General features: G+C 43.4%; 1 protein-coding gene and 1 long non-coding RNA gene across 3 annotated transcripts in view; both read right to left on the bottom strand.

Annotated features, from left to right (window-relative positions):
* Positions 1-13,685, bottom strand: part of LOC135100502 (uncharacterized) — a 150,810-nt gene extending 137,125 nt beyond the window's left edge. Inside the window, exon 1 of the long non-coding RNA XR_010268740.1 lies at positions 13,475-13,685. This is a non-coding gene — a long non-coding RNA (uncharacterized LOC135100502). The remainder of the gene's footprint in view (positions 1-13,474) is intronic.
* Positions 13,686-14,104: 419 nt separating this feature from the next.
* Positions 14,105-20,000, bottom strand: part of LOC135100500 (roundabout homolog 2-like) — an 83,339-nt gene continuing 77,443 nt past the window's right edge. For both annotated transcript variants that reach the window (XM_064003471.1, XM_064003470.1), the window contains 3 exons: positions 19,827-20,000; positions 19,361-19,465; positions 14,105-18,169 (listed from right to left, as the gene is read on the bottom strand). The exon at positions 19,827-20,000 is cut by the window's right edge and continues 65 nt beyond it. In XM_064003471.1, the coding sequence (XP_063859541.1) occupies positions 17,348-18,169; positions 19,361-19,465; positions 19,827-20,000 (1,101 nt within the window). In that variant the 3' untranslated portion in view covers positions 14,105-17,347. The remainder of the gene's footprint in view (positions 18,170-19,360; positions 19,466-19,826) is intronic.

The raw sequence follows: 20,000 nt of genomic DNA, 5'->3' as shown, positions 1-20,000 counted from the left end.
TATAACGGTCTGAATAGTTTTGCGTAGGAGGAAAGTGGAAGTTATTCAAGTCAGTCTCCACTGCAGCTCTTAGTTATTCGTAATGCTAAATATGCAATACATATGCAATTTTTGTCTAGTACAATTCTCAAAGCAAAAAATTTACATATCAATTAATACAACAAAAAAAAATACAATAAAATAAATAAATAAATAAATAACGTAAATTTTCATCTTGAAAGCAGAACGATACCCACGAACACAACGCAGTCTGGGTGTGGGTGGCGGGAATCAGTGGCTGCCACACACTTGTGCCGACAAGCTCCTGCTCCTCGACTCGTGAAGTTTCCTTGCTTAAGTAATAATTACTGGCTGGGATTCCTCCACAACTCAAATAATAATATAAACTGTCAAAGAAAACTAAAAAAAACTGTTATTCCAAGAGAGAAATTAAAGTTTGTGAAGGAAATGTTGCCAGACCTTCCGCCACGCCTCAACACAGTGTCTGGAAAAGATACGTGCACCAGGAATCCAAATCTATGCAGCCTTATAAATCAGAAATAAATTAACCACTTGCAGTGCAGCACGATGATACAGGAACGCCACCTAACACTGGAATGAGAGCTTAGTATTTCGGAAGCGTGTGCGTGGCTATTTTTTTTTTTTTTTTTTTTTATGTAGGAGGGACACTGGCCAGGGGCAACAAAAAATCCAATAAATAAAAAGCCCACTGAGATGCCAGTCCCAGAAAAAGGTCCAAAGCGGTAGTCAAAAATTGAAGGATAAGTGTCTTGAAAACTCCCTCTTGAAGGAATTCAAGTCAGGAAGGCGGAAATACAGAAGCAGGCAGGGAGTTCCAGAGTTTACCAGAGAAAGGGATGAATGATTGAGAATACTGGTTAACTCTTGCATTAGAGAGGTGGACAGAATAGGGATGAGAGAAAGAAGAAAGTCTTGTGCAGCGAGGCCGCGGGAGGAGGGGAGGCATGCAGTTACCAAGATCAGAAGAGCAGTTAGCATGAAAATAGTGGTAGAAGACAGCTAGAGATGCAACATTGCGGTGATGAGAGAGAGGCTGAAGACTGTCAGTTAGAGGAGAGGAGTTGATGACACGAAAAGCTTTTGATTCCACCCTGTCTAGAAGAGCAGTATGAGTGGAACCCCACCCATACATATGAAGCATACTCCATACATGGACGGATAAGGCCCTTTTACAGAGTTAGCAGCTGGGAGGGGGGTGAGAAAAACTGGCGGAGACGTCTCAGAACACCTACCTTCATTGATGAATAATAATAAGAGAGTGGGTGACAGGACAGAACCCTGAGGAACACCACTGTTAATAGATTTTGGAAAAGAACAGTGACCGTCTACCACAGCAACAATAGAACAGTCAGAAAGGAAACTTGAAATGAAGTTACAGAGGAGGATAGAAGCCGTAGGAGGGTAGTTTGGAAATCAAAGCTTTGTGCCAAACTCTTTCAAAAGCTTTTGATATGTCCAAGGCAACAGCAAAAGTTTCACTAAAATCTCTAAAAGAGAATGACCAAGACTCAGTAAGGAAAGCCAGAACCAGTAGAGAGGCCTTGACAGAACCCATACTGGCGATCAGATAGAAGGTTGTGAAGTGATAGATATTTAAGAATCTTCCTGTTGAGGATATATTCAAAAACTTTAGATAGGCAGGAAACTACAGCAATAGGATGGTAATTTGAAGGATTAGAACGGTCACCCTTTTTAGGAACAGGCTGAATGTAGGCAAACTTCCAGCAAGAAGGAAAGGTAGATATTGACAGACAGAGCTGAAAGAGTTCGACTAGGCAAGGTGCAAGCACGGAGGCACAGTTTCGGAGAACAATAGGAGGGACCCCATCAGGTTCATAAGCCTTCCGAGGGCATGGAAAACATTATTACGAAGAATTTTAATAGGTAGCATGAAGTAGTCAGAGGGTGGAGGAGAGAGAGGAACAAGCCCGGAATCGTCCAAGGTAGAGTTTTTAGCAAAGGCTTGAGCAAAGAGTTCAGCTTTAGAAATAGATGTAGCAGTGGTGCCATCTGGTTGAAATAAAGGAGGGAAAGAAGAAGAAACAAAGTTATTTGAAATATTTTTGGCTAGATGCCAGAAGTCACGAGGGGAGTTAGATCTTGAAAGATTTTGACACTTTCTGTTAACGAAGGAGTTTTTGGCTAGTTGGAGAACAGACCTGGCATGGTTCTGGGTAGAAATATAAAGTGCATGAGATTCTGGTGATGGAAGGCTTAAGTACCTTTTGTGGGCCACCTCTCCATCATGTATAGCACGAGAACAAGCTGTGTTAAACCAAGGTTTGGAAAGTTTAAGTCGAGAAAAAGAGTGAGGAATGTACGCCTCCATGCCAGACACTATCACCTCTGTTATGCGCTCAGCACACAAAGACGGGAAGCAGTAGTCTTCCCAAGGAAAGTCAGCAAAATACCTCCTCAGGTCCCCCTAACTAGCAGAGGCAAAACGCCAGAGGCATCTTCGCTTAGTCCCGGGAATCCTGAGGAGGGATTGGAGCGATAGGACAAGATACAGATATGAGATTGTGATCGGAGGAGCCCAACGGAGAAGAAAGGGTGACAGCATAAGCAGAAGGATTAGAGGTCATGAAAAGGTCAAGAATGTTGAGCGTATCTCCAAGACAGTCAGGAATACGAGTAGGGTGCTGCACCAATTGATCTATGTCATGGAGGATAGCAAAGTTGAAGGCTAGTTCACCAGGATGGTCAGTGAAGGGAGAGGAAAGCCAAAGCTGGTGGTGAACATTGAAGTCTCCAAGAATGGAGATTTCCGCAAAAGGGAAGAGAGTTAGAATGTGCTCCACTTTGGAAGTTAAGTAGTCAAAGAATTTCTTATAGTAAGAGGCTGTTCCTACACACCCTCGTCACCACACCCTATACATGCCATTATATTTCTGGTCACTCAGTTGACTCAAATGCTGGTGTTGTAGAAAGTACACAACGAGACGCCTTCATCATGACCAACACATTATTTTACTTTTATTTATTTATCTAATACAAATAATGTCATTAATTAAATTTAAAGTGATAAATTGAATCTTGTTAATCAATTAAAATAAGCTGTCGCTGTTAATTCAGTTAAATGGCTAATGTACAATTCAAGGTACGTTTATCAACCAACATATCTTATTCGCTTATTTAAACAAGGTACGTTACCAATATATCTTATTCGCTTATTTAACAAGTGTTTTATTGTCTTTGTTATTGTTGTTGTTGTTGTTGTTGTTTATTCCTCATTCTCTCTCTAATGTGATCACCTTGAACTACCATGGATCTTCGAGAAATTGATGTAATGGCAGTGAGAGATGACGTCGGATCGAACCGTTACGAGGACCTTGACGATTTTTTTTTTCTGCCAAAGTAACCATTTAGGCTCATAAGTAATCTACAAGGCCCGATTAGTACTACTGCCTATAATGTAAGAACGGCAGACAGTAAGTCAGACAGAGAAAAAAATAAAAAATAAATAAATAATATATATATATATATATATATATATATATATATATATATATATATATATATATATATATATATATATATATATATATATATATATATATATATATATATATATATATATATATATACACACAGACAGACAGACAGACAAAACAAACAAACAAACAAACAAAGATACACACCTACAACTCTAAGCACTATACAGCAACAGCAACAGCAGCAGCAGCAACAGTAGTATTAATAGCAGTAGCATTAGTAGCAGTAGCAGTAGCAGTAGTAGTAGTAGTAGTAGTAGTAGTAGTAGTAGTAGTAGTAGCAATAGTGGTATCAGTGGTGATGGTCGTGGTAGTATGTTGCTGTTGTTGTTGTTGTTGTTGTTGTTGTTGTTGTTGTTGTAGCAGCAGTAGCAGTACGAGCGGCAGCACCAGCTTAGCTACGTATTATCTATACATTAAATTTATTTATTTATTTATTTATTCAGTGTACTCTCCTGTCTTCCTGTGTCTATCCATCGACGGCAATTGTCAGTAAACAAAATTTGTGCCATCAATATTGTACTGCCATCAATATTTCAATATGCTCAATGTGCGTGCGTGTGCATGTTTGATATTTCACTGTTCCGTTCGTTTAGAATTATATGTCGGGGAAATGAAATCGGGAAGGGATGAACGATATCTGTAAAGCCGTTTGCAAGTTATGAGGCCAGCAAGTTTGGGAGGCACGGAGTGGAGGAGTAGGGGCAGGCAGGATCTCATACAGGCCCATGACGTGCGGGTCACCAACGCCACAGTCATGCTGGCCTGTGCACGGTAAAGCCTCACAGGGCGCATCGCTGGGGAACACACCAAGTGCCGCAGAGACTTCGGTTGAAACAAACCTATGTCTATAATATTTGATAATCAAAAGGAGAATTTTGTATACATACACGCGCTCCCACGCATGCACAGACGACCACACGCTCGCGCGAGCAAAACACACACACACACACACACACACACCTGTCCGCCGACCCGCCCACACACACACACACACCTGTCCGCCGACCCGCCCACCCGCACACACACACACACACACACACATATATATATATATATATATATATATATATATATATATATATATATATATATATATATATATATATATATATATATATATATATATATATATATATATATATATATATATATATATATATATATATATGAGAAACTTATGTCAGATTCTATTATGCAATTGCCATGATGAATAATCTTAATAAATCACTGGAACGTCACACAGCCCGGGACTGTCTCGTGCGTTGCAAGGGACAGAAAAGTGACGCAGGACTGCCTGGAATTTATAAGTTTGGGATTTTAGGCCAGCATGTGAATTGCCCAGGTGTGACTTTGGTGTTACCGCTTCTCCCCTCCCGACCTGAACACTTCACTCTTCAAAGAACGTGGTATTGATTTGTTCATGACAACAACGACGACGATACTAATGATGATGAAGATGGTGATGATGATGATGATGATAATTATACTGATGATGATGATGATGATGATGATGATTTAGATGATAATTATATTGATGATGATCATGATAATTATACTGATGATGATGATGACGATAATAATATTGATGATATTACCACGACGATTAAACGAAATGCAAATTCCACTAACGGGTAGGTTTTGTACAAAATTTTCTCACTTCAATTACGGCAGAAGCTAAACTAAAACCCCACTTCTCAAAATGTGTGGCTCTTGAGAGACACGCATACGTGTAGTCTGGGGATACACCAAACAATTAGTTGTCTTTTCCTTTTCATTTTCTTGTACTCATGATCATGTAGGTTACTATTAACAAAACTATACTTTCGCAGTTGGGTAAATAATAATATGAAAATGCAATTGGCTAAATAATAAGATAAAGATCAAAGTTGTAAAGTACAGTATGTATTGAGATGAATGATATTAACAAGCTACTCTTCCCTCTCCCCGCTTCATTAGTATACTGAATCAACATCATTCATTGTTACCCAATCCCTTTCCTCATCAAGCTCCTCTCTGTACACAACTTTCCTTGTTGGCACTTGCAGTATGTTCTGGTCTTAACCCCATTTTCTTTTTCTGACAAAATAAAGGAATACGACCCGAGTAAATACTGTTTTATGGACACAGCAACAGTTACACATAGAAAGTATATTGGAACGTAAGTTTGTATGGCTGCAAAGGAATCAGGAGAAGATAAGCGAAGGCGCGGGTTTTTGTCTTTATCATAAGGTTTTGAATGGAATTGTAGGAGGAAGGAAAGTATTTAGTATTGAGGAGTCATGGTTCAAGGGGCAGGTGAGTTCCCTTTCGGCTAAAGAATCTTATTAGGTATTCGATACACTATGTAACACTAATTTTGTCTTTGACAAGCAAGAGTTATTTTCCAACTCTTTTCATTGCAAAACAATAAAAAATGTCCATTATTCCTGTCAAACTTTGCTTCTGTGGTCTTTAGAATATTTTTTTGCCCCAAAATAGCTAAATTTCACCATTTTTCCAGATGCTGTCACAGAGAACTTCTTTGCTCTTTTCTTAATGAATTGACATTATGTGGCAGAATGCATCTGGAGAATGACTGCAGCCTCTTGATGCCATTTCACCTCTTGTGATGTGTCTTCCCAGGCAGCTAAAGCAGAACTGACTGGTGGTCCGCAAACCCCTACTTACATATTGTCAAGCAGTACTGTTAGAGTATTATTAGTCTTTCTAGAATGCGTTCCAGAATGTTCTCAATCTTTCTAAAATATTCTTGAATCTACTTTAGAATATTCTGAATCATTCTAGGAAATTCTTGTAGATTCTAGAAAATTCTTGATACTTCTACAATGTTCTAAAATGTTTTAGAAATTTCTAAAAGTGTCTGGCAGAGCATTCTGGAAGATTTGAGATTTCTGAAATGTAAGCAAATTCTTCTAAATATGAGAAATTTCTTACTAAATCTGGTCAGTTCAAGAATGATCTTATTAAAATTAAAAATCTTTAGGACACTTTATATTATTTCTTTCGTTGTTTCAACTTATTTGCAACATTTCAAAACCAATTAGGTAAGCAACTGAGATTTTGCAAAGGTCTTTACCTAACATGAAAACAAATAGTAACCCATACTATAATGAAATAAGACAAAAATGTAAATTCACTGTCCTAACCACAAAAGCAAAGTTTCAGGATCAAAATAACTTTTTTTTTTTCTATTTTATTTAGATGGAAATAACTGGAAAATTATGCTTTTGGACCAAGGACTTCTACTTTATTTAGATAGAAATAACTGGAAAATTATGCTTTTGGACCAAGGACAAGACAAAAGTGAAATTTTGTTTCATAGTGATAATTCAAGCATCAATTTCTAGCACCGTTTAAACGAAAGCAGAACAAGGCGAAGGAAAATCTTGGATTCTAGAGTAGTCTGACATTTGTGAAGTGCCTTACTATTATCATTATTGACTTTATTACCGATAGCTATAGATCAATTGACGATTTTGATGTCACGAGAACGAGAATTAAGACATTGAAGCAGAGTAACTCATTTCTCGGTCAGCCACGGTACAGCCACGGTACCATGGGCTTGTACGGCAAGATCTCAAAAAGCAAGTAAGAAATAATTGATGGCTTTCTCTGCGAGTTGCTTAGAGTATGCTGCAAGTCATATCCCATGAAAGTGAACAAATATTAGAACAAAATGTTAGATAAAATGTAGAACTGACGACAGAGGAGAAAATAATGTAACAAGCGAATGATCATCACAATCGGAGTAATGGTGGTAAACTGAAAACACAGTAACTTAAAAGTGCAAATTAAGATACATGCCGATTCAAACATAAATGCTAAGTCATTCAGAAACAGGAAAGAACAGAGAGTGTGCAGGTGTATTACCTTCAAACGATGAAGTTGAAAAAAATCTTTATGGATTCTGACTTTTACTTAAAACTCTTTCACCAACTGCACACGATTCATGGTATTGAAAACAGAAACTAAGCACCACTTGTCTATGAATTACTGAGCCTGTTATGATAGACGTGATTACAAGTGTTTATGGCTGAAAGGAATATAATTTTTGCTCAGGTGAAGTTAATAGATAATAACAATAACAACAACAAATTGAACATACTCATATATTTGGAGATGAGTTTGTGGACATGTTGAGGGTGTGTGTGTGTGTGTGTGTGTGTGTGTGTGTGTGTGTGTGTGTGTGTGTGTGTGTGTGTGTGTGTGTGTGTGTGTGTGTGTGTGTGTGTGTGATTTCCAGCCGCTCGACGAGTGCGCAAAACGTAAAAATATAAAAATACTGACCGTCCTAGTCTTTCTTTGATGCTGGTAATTAAAATCTGACAAAACAGAGCAAAATTAGCCACATATTATGACCACATTTCATGCTCCACTTAACATATGAAAGCCTCCATTTAGACAGAAAAATTAAGCTTGGAAATATATATAAATTTTGTTTCTCTCTCTCTCTCTCTCTCTCTCTCTCTCTCTCTCTCTCTCTCTCTCTCTCTCTCTCTCTCTCTCTCTCTCTCTCTCTCTCGCAAACTGCCACACCTACTGAATAATTAACATGCAGCGGAAGGTTATGTCATTAATGGCACGGCTTGACAATAATTCACATATTTTGTTTTTTTTTCTGCCTCACGTTCGCTATTATATACCTGCTAATTTGCTTCAGAACATCAACGCACACGAGCTGTCATCCGTCACGACACCGCCCTGGCATATCTCATTACCGTGATAGCGATAGCACGGACGTCTATAACAAAACAATGCATAATGTTCGTTTACGTGTAACAAACTCCAATAGGTTAGCGATAGCGGGAGCGGGAGAGGAGGGGGGAGGGAGGGTGGCAATGGCTGATTTGTAAAGGACTGCAATGAGGTTATGAATATAAATCTAATAGGATACGGTAGCAGTAGTCATTTGCCTGGAGATAAGTGTTGACAGAAAAGCCCATTAGAATGTCAGCAGACTGCGCGGCACGGCTATGAGTTAATTAGGAGCTGCATGTGAATCGCGTAAACGCCACTCGTTCAAAACACTCGCAAGCGGCAGACATATAGGCAGGCACGATATAGTGCGGCCCTCCGTCACAGAGCCGGGAAGGGTTACCGGGTTCTGCAGAGGCGAGTTTACCGGGGCCAGGTTGTTGAGGCACGAGTTCGCCTTTATGAACAGCGGTCGTAAGGCAGTGTTGGAATTGGAAGGCAAAGAGTTAAGACTTTCAGGGTTAGGGGATCGCTGACGCGATGTGGAAGTTATAGGGAAGGTGGGTACATGTTAGGGAAAGGAAGACATGATGAGTATCAATCGTTGTGTGGAATGAGGTGGGTGGGGGCGTCAGCCAGAGAGCGTTGGCGGGATGAGGACGGTCGTCAAAGGTCAATGAATGGCGTAAAATAGGCAAAATTAACGTTTTTACTGCGATACGAGACAATTCACAGCACCAGACGTAATGCGTGAAATATTTATAAGCATCTACAAGGAAGGAGGGAATGAAAAAGAATAGATTTTGCAATTTCTACCCAAAGATTGGAGGTGGCTGTAGGACAGGTAAAGATGTCTCAGCGTGATTAGTAACGAAGGAAAAATGTGCCAATAGCAAAGGATTAAGTAGATATTATTCTATTTTTTGGAAGAAATTGTAGAAGGAAAGCAGTTACTGGGTTGGAAGAATTATTCAGAAGACACGAGCACCTCTCCAAGTGAACACTCTGAGGACACTTGGCCGAGTAATTGTCAAGCAACGGGCGAGGGGGTGGGGTGGGGAGGAGGATGACTTTTCGGGAAGGTAAATTTTGCAAGGGTAAATTTACTTAATGTTGCAGTTACTTTAAGAAACTGCAAGATTATGGCATAAGGAATAATCGAGTAATTATATACGTACACTCAGCTTTTGACATTAAGCATTACATATTACTGAGGAACATTTACCTGGCAGAGCTGGTGTATATGGCAGTGGAAGACGAGAGAAGTACCCAAGTGTAGTGATGGGATCAACGGTAAATGAGGGAAATGAACACGGGATTGTGTCGGTAGGCAACGGATTGGGAGCTCAGATTAGAAGTTAGTCGTTTGTATTCAGTGTTTGGTAGTGTGGACGAGAGGAGGTGAACATGCGGCTGTGGGAGGAAGGCTGCCAACAGAGAAAGGACTACGAGTGGGGAGCTGTGGACATGGAATTGTGAGTTAGACGGTGTGAGGAGACTGTTTAGGAATATCATGGGCTTGTATAAGGTGGTTGTGTGAATATGCTGAGAGAGGTTGTGTGATGTGTGATATGGCTGTGCAAGACCTGCGTACGGAGGCTGTGGGCGAGGTTGTATGATCGAGTGTGTGAGAGGGCTGTGAGAAGGGGCAGTGTGAGTGTTGTATGAGAGGGGTGGATGAGGTAACTGTGTATGAGGTTTGTGTAAGCGGTGTGTGTGAGAGGGTGCTGTGGGAGAGAGGTGTATGAAGGGAACTGTATGAACGGTGAGTTTGAAGACTGTTTGAAGATTGCTATTTGTAGTGGTGGTTGGTGTCTGGATGTGAGTGAAGACTTTACTGCATGCGGGAAGTGTGTAAGGGAACTGTGTACATGAACAATGTATGCGAGAACTGTGTGATGGACTGTGTGAGGGGCTGTGAAAGAAGGATCTAAGAGGGTCCTGCGAAAGAGAGCTGCGTGATGCGTTATCTGAGGGAATCTGTAAGGCAGTGGTGAGAATGGACTATGTAAAATGCCTGTGCACGGGAGCATACAGGCGGGGAAGTGTGGGATGCGGACTAGCGACATAAGGGCGGGAGACTCCGGGGCGCAGTAGGTGAAACCGCAACAAAGACTTTGGGATAGAGGTGAGTGCACAATGAAACGGGTCAAAAGATGGGGGTGATGATAAAGAGCAGCCATCTGGGGCCAGTGATCCGGGAAATTTGTGGTGGCGGAGTGAATGAACAATAGTGGTCACGTGGCCAGCGATCACAAGGCGGTGGTGGACTGCGGAGGCACTACAATATACAGAGGACGAGACGTAGCACTGCTCATACGAGAGGCAGTTCATGATTGGCTGGCTCATAGGGGTGCCACTTCAAGCTTTACTGTATTGTGTAGTGTGTAATTCGTAAACTCGCTGCTGTAAGAAGCCTCGTTGTCCGATGTGTTAACTCTTCTGTAAGTAACTCGCATGTATCAATATATATATATATATATGTATATATATATATATATATATATATATATATATATATATATATATATATATATATATATATATATATATTTAAATGAGAGAGAGAGAGAGAGAGAGAGAGAGAGAGAGAGAGAGAGAGAGAGAGAGAGAGAGAGAGAGAGAGAGAGAGAGAGAGAGAGAGAATTTTTTTTTTTATGTGTGTTTCTCTGTAACAATATTTGTTATACAAAGCTATTATGTTATACCTCTATATAATGTTGATTTCACCGGTTCTCTTATGCCTCTGAATATTTTTCAATGTCTTTCCGCCGAGATATTGTCATACATGCATTTATGATTCTATCGTCCCAAACGCAAATTTAGAGATTATTGAGCAACACGATTCTAACAAAGATACATTTTGTGATATTAAATTTCTAGATCTGATCAAACTGTAATTAACAAGTACAACGATTATCTTGTTTCATATTATATGAATATTTGTAAATGTCCAATGATTTGGACTTTGGCAAGTTAATACAAATACAACTGTTTTCAATAAAATAATTAATAGAAAAGCAGGCTTTCACATACATCAGCGAGACAAATCTATGGTTCGCTAACCTTCATCTATATCAATTATACAGAGGTGTATATTTTGTGACTGATTTATGTCTAATGTTTGTGTTTATACACACATTATGTGTGCGTGTGAGTGGGTGGGTGGGTGTGGGTATGCGCGTGCAAAATTCATGGACACCAGAAGATAAACCTGTAAATAAACATTTAATTAGGCTGTTGCTCTATCATTGCAACCATCGCCGCTTTGGTCTTGGTCCTGGAGTACAGCTACACATGAATCACATCACATAGCCTTCTGTTTAAAATCCCTAACAGGAAACAATATTGATGGGGCAATGAATGCTACATGTTAACGAGGTCACATGTCGACGAGTTGTCTAAGGCACTGTTTATAAGGGTAGTTAGTGGCGGAACGAGTGATCCAGACGGGGAATGATTAGTGGGGGGCTTGGGGGACTAGCCTAATAAGTTATGGGTGATGGAATGTAGCACAGCGAGCGGGAAAGGAGTGGGGGTGAGTGGCAACGCATGGGGAAGGGATTGAAAACTTAAGTGCCTCGTTTTTTAGGGAGTATGAAGGTAGTGGGGTAGTGGAGCGGAGGGGGGGGCAGAGGGCAGTGTGGTAGCGGGGCGGGGCGGGATGCGGGTGTAGGCAGTGGTGTAGATGATGATGGTGTAGGTAGTTAGGTAGAGGGGTGGAGAGGGGGCAGGTGAAGGCAGGGGGCGGGGGTAGTGGAGTGAGGAGTGGTGGGTGAAGGCAGTGAGGTAGCGGGGAGGAGTGAGGCGAGGCGGGGAGGGACGGGTGAAGGCAGTGGGGTAGCGGGGTGGGATGAGGCGAGGCGGGGAGGGGCGGGTGAAGGCAGTGGGGTAGCGGGGTGGGGTGAGGCGGAGTGAGGCTGGGCGGGGCGGGGCGGGTGAAAGTGAACTTGTTTTTCGGCAGACCGCAGCAGAAAGCAAGGAAGTCAGGGAAGTTGTTGGGGGATGGTGGTGGTGTTGGTGATGACGTCATAAACCACTAGCAGAAGCAGTCACGTGAGGGAATGTGGTTTTAACTGGGGGTGGAGGGGGGGTGTCCGTCCTATTTTACCGATCCTTCCACGAAGCATTTATTAATTTTCAACATCCAACACGCTAGTTCTTATTAATACTAAATAAATACCTTCTGGACCCATGCTGCTTCCCATTTCACCCCCTGTTGCCATAACCAGCAACAACCAAACATCTAAACATGCAATAAGGAAAGGCAAAGCCAAAGCACTGAAGAAAGAAAGGAAAACAATGGAAATGTGGTGACGAGTACAAGGAGGAAAGAAATGGGATGAAATGGCCATGCGAATAAATCAATTAGTTCTAACCGTACGATGATGCAGCAGAGGAACGAGGAGCAGTTATGGGGGAAAACAGTCACGAATACGGTAGCTGAACAATAGCGGGAATGACTGTATGGGCAGCAGTGATGAGGGTAATGGGGGTGATATCGTGGAGCAGTGTTGTGGAGGGTGGCGGATGAACGGCGTAGATAAGGGTGGTGGATGGACAGCGACAGAAAGGGGTTTGGGATGGAGGAGGAGGCGGGATGAGGCAGTTAGGTGCGTTGCTTTCGTAATTTTGGTGGTTGCATAGCCAGGGAGGGCACACGTTGTTTCCATACAGTATGGGAATTCGGGTAGTTGACTTGGTGGGTTAGTTGTTTGGGTAGGTGAGGTAAAAAGGATGAAGAGATCCCAAGAAAATGGCGTGTGAAGGTAAAGGTGGTTGGAGGAGGAAGAGCGATACCTGGCATCCTGTTCCTAGTCATTGTCTTCTCACTACTTTTTTTTTTTACAATAGCCATCACGCGAGTCATCATGTAATATGTTCACTCCTTGAATACTGATGTTCCCAGTGTCTCTAAAACTTATGTCCAGTTGTTCTCTAAGCTGGCGCTCCGTACTGCATACCTGAGCTCTACTTCTTCCCCCATTCAACATTACAGTGGTCAATCTTTAACATTGTCTCCAACACACGGATTTTAGCTTCCCGCAATGGCACATGAAGATGGAAATGCAGGAAATAAAAAGTAAAGTTAAAATTAAAGGTATTGAGAAAGATGGGGAGGTGGGAAACACAGGGAGGAGAAATGTATTACTCTGTTTGTGTGTATTTAAGTATACTCTTACAACATTAAATATTAACAGCATTAGTCTCTCTCTCTCTCTCTCTCTCTCTCTCTCTCTCTCTCTCTCTCTCTCTCTCACCCTGCATGTGGAGGTCCAGACGCCGGCAACACGTATGGACTCATTTCTTGTTTCACACGGTCGTCCTGGTGACTCTATGGTTTCAGGACGCATCCCAAGACTGACCTACGGCACCATAACACACACATGTACTCGCGCGAGGCACACGGGGCACAGGAAAAGGGAAAAAGTCACACCAAACAGAGAATTCTCTACCGCCGGCGAAAAACATGGCTCACTGAACATCACTGAGAGTCTTCCGCGAGAGGCAGTGACCAACACCGCTTCGAACCGTAGAGGAGGAAGACTCGTTGACCGTGAAACTGCGAAATTACAGGTCGTGTAAGGGAAGCAAGAGGGAGGTAAAAGCGCCGGATACATGTAAGTGTGTAGGTGTGTGTGTAAGATAAACACGAAGGTGCTGCACTGGAGGAAAAAGAAACGAAAAGACTTGAGAAATAAACTTTTTACCTCAGAGCGTACCAAGCGAGTCTTACCTCTGAATCTTGTCTCGGCCCGAGTCTTGAATCTTGTAAGTGCGCTGTTGCCAAACCTTTGATCTCCAACCTCTCTCATTTTACTCGTACTTACTGCTTTTTGGTCCATTCCTTTACCTTCTTGGTTCTCCGAGTAGGAAATCAAATGATACACTTTCTTGTAAACAATAATATATTTACATCTATCTGTCGTTCACAAAACATCATTCTAGACGTACAAATCTCTGCTCCGCTACCTAGGGGCCCCGCCTGGCAGGGCTGCGCGGGGCTGGCCTCCTCTCTCACACAGTGCACACTAAGTCCACTACTCAAGCACCCCACATACATAATACACTTTCATACATAATACACTTTCACTTTTAACTTGTGCTTTATTTGACAAGTAATCACACACACACACATACACAGTGATGAGGAAGACTCAGCCGCCGTGCCGCCGTCCGTCAGCACAAGTCCTGAAGGGGTCGTTTGGACTAAGCTCTTCTACTGTTACAAAGGATAGATACAAAACGCACTCTTCTAAATCTTACGCCAGAGGGAAACGGGAGCTGGTAGGGACGTTGGGGGGAGAGTCTCTCATGTACACACTTGACGTTTTTGCTGCTGCTGCACTGACACCACCACACCACCACCATCCAACTGTTGGTTTTCCTTGTTTAATTTACTTACGGACTCCCGTCAACACGACGCGTGTGTACCTTGAGGGCGCCGGGTGTGCGTGGTGTGGCGTGTCTTCTCTCCAGGGATCAAGGAGAGGATCGGGAAAGGGATGTTCTATTTTAGTATGTACAAAATATACACCGCCACGTCCCGGAGCCATGCGAACGAAGCTCGCGCGCTGGGAGAGAGGAGAAAAAATAGCACAGATCAAAGAAAACGGAACGAGAAGAAAAATGAATGCATGTTGAACGGATTATATTTTTCTGGAGCAGGTAGTGAAAGGTTATTTAGAGTGCCCGTGACTAAAGTTGTTTTTGGACTGACTACCGAAGTATATCACAAATGTGCGAGTTACTTGAAAACATGCGATGTCTTGATCCACACTTAGGGCAAAATTGATCTAATTTTTGCTAAAGAAACACATAATTTAACCAAAGAAAGGAAAATGAGGAGACAACATTCTGAAGAGCTGACAAATGGAAAGTAAAACGAGGCTGCAAGATTCTGGAGAATAAAGAACAGTGTTTGGTTTACAGTCACTGTCTTTCCTCATGAATGCTGACAGTGGGGAGACAGAAAACCAGATCATGGAAAGAAAAAAAAAATGTTGAGAAAAACTGTGCGTCGCGGATGACTGCTAAGCGAGATCACAGCAGCTCGGGGGGCGGGGTGAGCAGGGCAAGGGGCGGCCGTGAGCCCAGAGCGCGGCAAGGAAGGACAATCAACTCACCAGTAACCATGACGGCGTTCACCAGGATAACAAAGTGTGGACAGGAAGGCAAGGAGACGGAGGCAACTAAGAGCGCATGTAGACACAACAGCGAAAAAAGACATTCACTCAGAGAAAAACTACGTGGTGGGGGAGGTGGGGGGTGTTCAGTGGTGGTATGTGAAGAAAAAAAATTATATTCGTGGAAATAACAATACTTACTCCCACATAAAAAAAAAAAAAAAAAGTCGCTCGGTTGTGTTTCTTCCGAAGCCTCGAACGCTCTGGAAGTTTTGCGGCTCAGAAAAAAGAAAGACTTCGACGATAGAAATCTAATACTGGTCCTATTTACAAGGTGTTTCAGAATCCTCCGCGCGCGTCTTTGTCCGGGAAACTGGAATCGACCCCCAAATGCTCAACCCCGTTCTATACTTGTACCGGATTGGATCTGAGAATGATCACTGTCCCATCATCTCCTTCCCCAGGCGCTTCGGGCTTGCGTGTGCCCGTGGAGGACTCCGCCTGACACATCGAGAACACCTGCTTCAGGACACTAGCACCTTCGTGTGAAAACTGTCGAGAAATTACGTCTGTCAAGTTATGTATTCACGAAATATTACATTTTAGAAATCGGAACGAGGAAGAGGAAATGGCTGGGAAGCTTAGCACAATGTTCAGTGTACAAAAAGAGGTGTCTTCTGTTACAGGTTCCCTCATTATTAAAGGGCCGTGGGACCGTCACGTTTCTCGCTCCAGACAGAGTAGCTACAGAAAGTTATTGCTGCCGACGAATACCGACGATGCCTTCAGAGACTCTGTGTTTGTTTTTACTTCATATGTACATATATATGGCTATTGTGTATTGTTCATTAAGTCTTAGACACCCTGTAGGTACCGTTCCACTCGGCGCTCTGACGAGACAGCTTCATGACAGGATTCGGACCTTATGTACAGTTGAGTAATAGAACACCATCCACAATTTGCTTCACACATTGCTGGCCACAGTTCACACACAGCTGATATATAAAAATAACAATGATAAAGAGAGACAGATGTACCCCAAAGGTTGGCACGCACCCACACCCTCGCTGTACATGAAGTCCTAAATATGTATGATTGACTTACGATCAACACGTGACTAGAGTAGTTCAACTATTCCTTAATCATCGTCGACTGTTCTGGAAGATCCTACAGCGTCTTGTGTTGCTTTTTTCTCAAATGTAACCTCAATATATTTGCCTAGAGTGATGTACTTCTTATAAAAGGAAACTAACTGTTACTGAATTAATCAAGTAACTAATTCATTCATTCATTTATTTATTTATCCATTCATTCTCTCTCTCTCTCTCTCTCTCTCTCTCTCTCTCTCTCTCTCTCTCTCTCTCTCTCTCTCTCTCTCTCTCTCATCAAATTGTGAAAATATCTCAGTCTATCACGAGTCCCGCGCCACACAGCGGGCGTCACACACACAACACCTGTCAGTGTGTGCTCGGCCACGCTGCTGTCCGCCTCTGCCTTCTTGGATACGAGAAGTAAATAAAAGACAATTGACAATGGACGTCTATACTCGCACAAAAATGAATTTAAGATGCACTCCCCTTTCCTCTACGTAACAGTAAGCGACAGCAGTGACACTGTCCACTCACTGCGTAATTTAAGGTGAAGTGCCTTATATTCTCTCTATTTTTGAGCATCATTAAAACTCACAGAAAACATTTACTTGCTATGATACAATCAGAAGTCCATCGTTGCTACACATGCAACTTTTCATGAGCATTTGTCCCCAGTACTGGTGATGGTGGATGCACAGGAGGCGATCCTTACCCATGCCACCATACGAGTAAGTGCTCTGTTCGCGCCGCCAAGTTTACCACGCACAATCGCACACTTTCCACTCTGCGTCCTTTCTCTGCGTGCTTCCTTTGCATAGTCACTCGCTGGATCCTTGGCGAGGAGATGCAGAGCTCTTTTCGGCCAGAACTCGCAACGTGACTAGTCATTCCCGTTGCGTGGCTGGTGGATCCCGGCTTATAGCTTGGTCTGCTTGTCACCCCCGGCATAGAAAGACGCGTCAGTTTCCTCGCAGGACCCACAGGAGACTGCGTCACTGGGGACGCCCTCGACAGCACTGGAGTCAGGAGAAGTGCCAGGCTGTCCTGTTCTCGAGCCGGCACCAGTTTCACCTTCTGCAGAGCGAGTTGATCCGCCATACACACTTGCTGCGTCGCGGCTGCACCAGTACTCGCCGTCTGAGCGAATGGAGCCGCTAGGAGCGTAGACCTGCGTCTGGTCAGACTTCAGGAGAGCATCACTTTCCAGTGATACTTGTCGCCGAGGCCCAATGCGCCCCTCGTCCAGGGCCGGGGAGCCCGGCGGCGACGCCCACCCGTAAAAGTTGGGGCGATACGCCTGTGAGGGGATGACCGCTGCCGCAGAGTCGAAGGGAGAGATGCGGGAGGGGTCGTGGCAACAGGGCCGCGACAGGGAGTACAGAGACCCCCCCGAGGCCCGCGCGACTCGTACGTACCCACATCGGCTGGATCGGCTGCTACGCCGGCACGATGATGATGACGAGTTGCGAGAGCCGCACGTGCCGCAACGGCTGTGAGAGTGGGCGTGGGAGTGGGCGTGGGAGTGGGAGTGGGAGTGGTGAGCATGGCACTGGCTCTGGCTGCAGGAGTGGGAGCAACAGTGGCCCTCGTCGTCGCGGTGCAAGGCGTCAGTGAGGCCGTCAATGCTCTGGTAGGTGTTGGTGGAGCCACCGTAAGGAGAGCCGGTGCCCTCCAGGCTGGCAGTTCTGGAGGGTCTCGGCGAGGCCACCCGCGTGGAGGAGTAGCACGCGTAGGGAAGCTGTGGAAGAGACGCCCGCTCTTTAGTCATGCGGCAAGATCCTTCTCGTCCTGTAAAGCTATCAAGGAGTCTTCATTTGACCCTGTTCACTCCGCTATCCCCCCCATCCCGCAGCTGGCCCTCATCCCTCCTATGTTCACTGCTTCCATCACCACCACGATGCTTCCTACAACTTCAAACCTAACTCCCTCATCACACTACACCACCCTCCAGCTCCTCCACCACTACCGCCACCCATGTTCCTCCTCTACCACTTACCCATTTTTTTTTCGTCTAGTTCCCATTAACTCTCCTATCCCATTGAGACTGAAGCCTTTTTCTCTCATCTTCCATTTTCAGGTTTGAACAGAAATAGAGATGGAACCTGAATATCTCATCTTTAGATTACTTTCGTTTTTCTTTTTTTTTTTACTTTCAAGCACCTAAAAACTAGCCCTTATTGTTCAGGGGTGGTCTTTTTACGTTGAAGAAGAAGAAGAAGAAGAAGAAGAAGAAGAAGAAGAAAAGAAGAAGAAGAAAAGAAGAGAGGAAGAAGAAAAAGAAAAGAAGAAGAAGAAAAGAAGAAGAAGAAAAAGAAAAAGAAGAAGAAAAACGTCCTCCAGTACAAAGATCCATCTCTTTTCCTATTCTATCAATTTTTCTCAATCTTTCTGTCTTTCTCTCTCTCTCTCTTTTTTTTCTTTTCCACAGACACTTCATTCTTTCTTAGTCTTAACTCTGGCGTTCGAGAATATTTTCTGGCTTAATTCTCTCCTTTCCTCTTCGCTTCCTCCTCTCCATTTCTCCTCTTACCTGACCTTAAATCTTCCTTCTCCTGCAATTTACTCTTCCTCTTACTTCTATTCTCCACTTACCTTCCTCATCCTCTACTGTCCTCCTCCCATCGTAAACCCTTCCTAGCACTTTACATGCTCTTCCTCCTATTTCTCTCTTACCTCCTTTTGCTTTCCCTCTCTACATTCCTCTTTTTATCGTATATTTTACCTCCTGCCATTCTATCTCCACTGTTTTCTTCCTACATCCCTCATTTTACCTTCCCACCCATCCTTTTTTTTCCTTTACCTTCTATTTTTTTCTTTTCTCTCTCCTTTATTTTCCACACCTCGCATTCTGCCTTCTCATATTCCATCATTCTTTCCTGTTTCCCCGTTGCAACTCGTTTTTAACCCTCCCTCCTGCAGACTGGCTTACCTCCTCCAGGGTGTTGGTGCGGGAGAAGTCTCGGTGTCGATGTGTCCCTGGCGGCGGGTTAGGCGGCGGGGGCGGCACTAGATCTCGTAGCGTCAAGGCCACACCCTGGAGGTCAGAGAGTTAACGTTTTTGAGGAGTCACAGGACAGACAGACAGGGAACCAGACACAACATTTTACCCTAACCACTTCCACACATAGGTCAGTATTCAAGAACACTTTGCTCTTTCTCTCTCCACCACTATTTTCAAGGGCCACAGAGATGATTAGCCGAGTTCTGAAAAGTGTTGTTTGTTATCAGTAATATAAGAATTTTGTTAATTTGTCACTGAAACCGTAAAAGTGTCTTTAAAAATCCGTGTATCTTGAATTAGAGGCTTTTGAATGTAGTGGAGGTGCGCTCAGAAGTGTTTTAGAATATGGTTCACACACACACACACACACACACACACACACACACACAAGTACCTTGTGCAGTAAGTGAGGCTGGGATGTAAAAGGGTTGACGCTGTAGGGAGAGGCGACGCCCTTAGTCTGGGTGTGGCGGGAGAGGTGGTGGCCGCTGAGGGTGGTGCTGAGGGCAGGGTGGGGGGTGGAGGTGAGGCGCGGCACCCCGACACTGTGGAATGACAGGCTCGACGA

The sequence above is a fragment of the Scylla paramamosain genome, chromosome 5, assembly GCF_035594125.1.
Source record: "Scylla paramamosain isolate STU-SP2022 chromosome 5, ASM3559412v1, whole genome shotgun sequence".
Lineage (NCBI taxonomy): Eukaryota > Metazoa > Arthropoda > Malacostraca > Decapoda > Portunidae > Scylla > Scylla paramamosain.
Note: the sequence above shows the minus strand (reverse complement) of the source record. Positions and strands in the feature narration are given on the sequence as shown.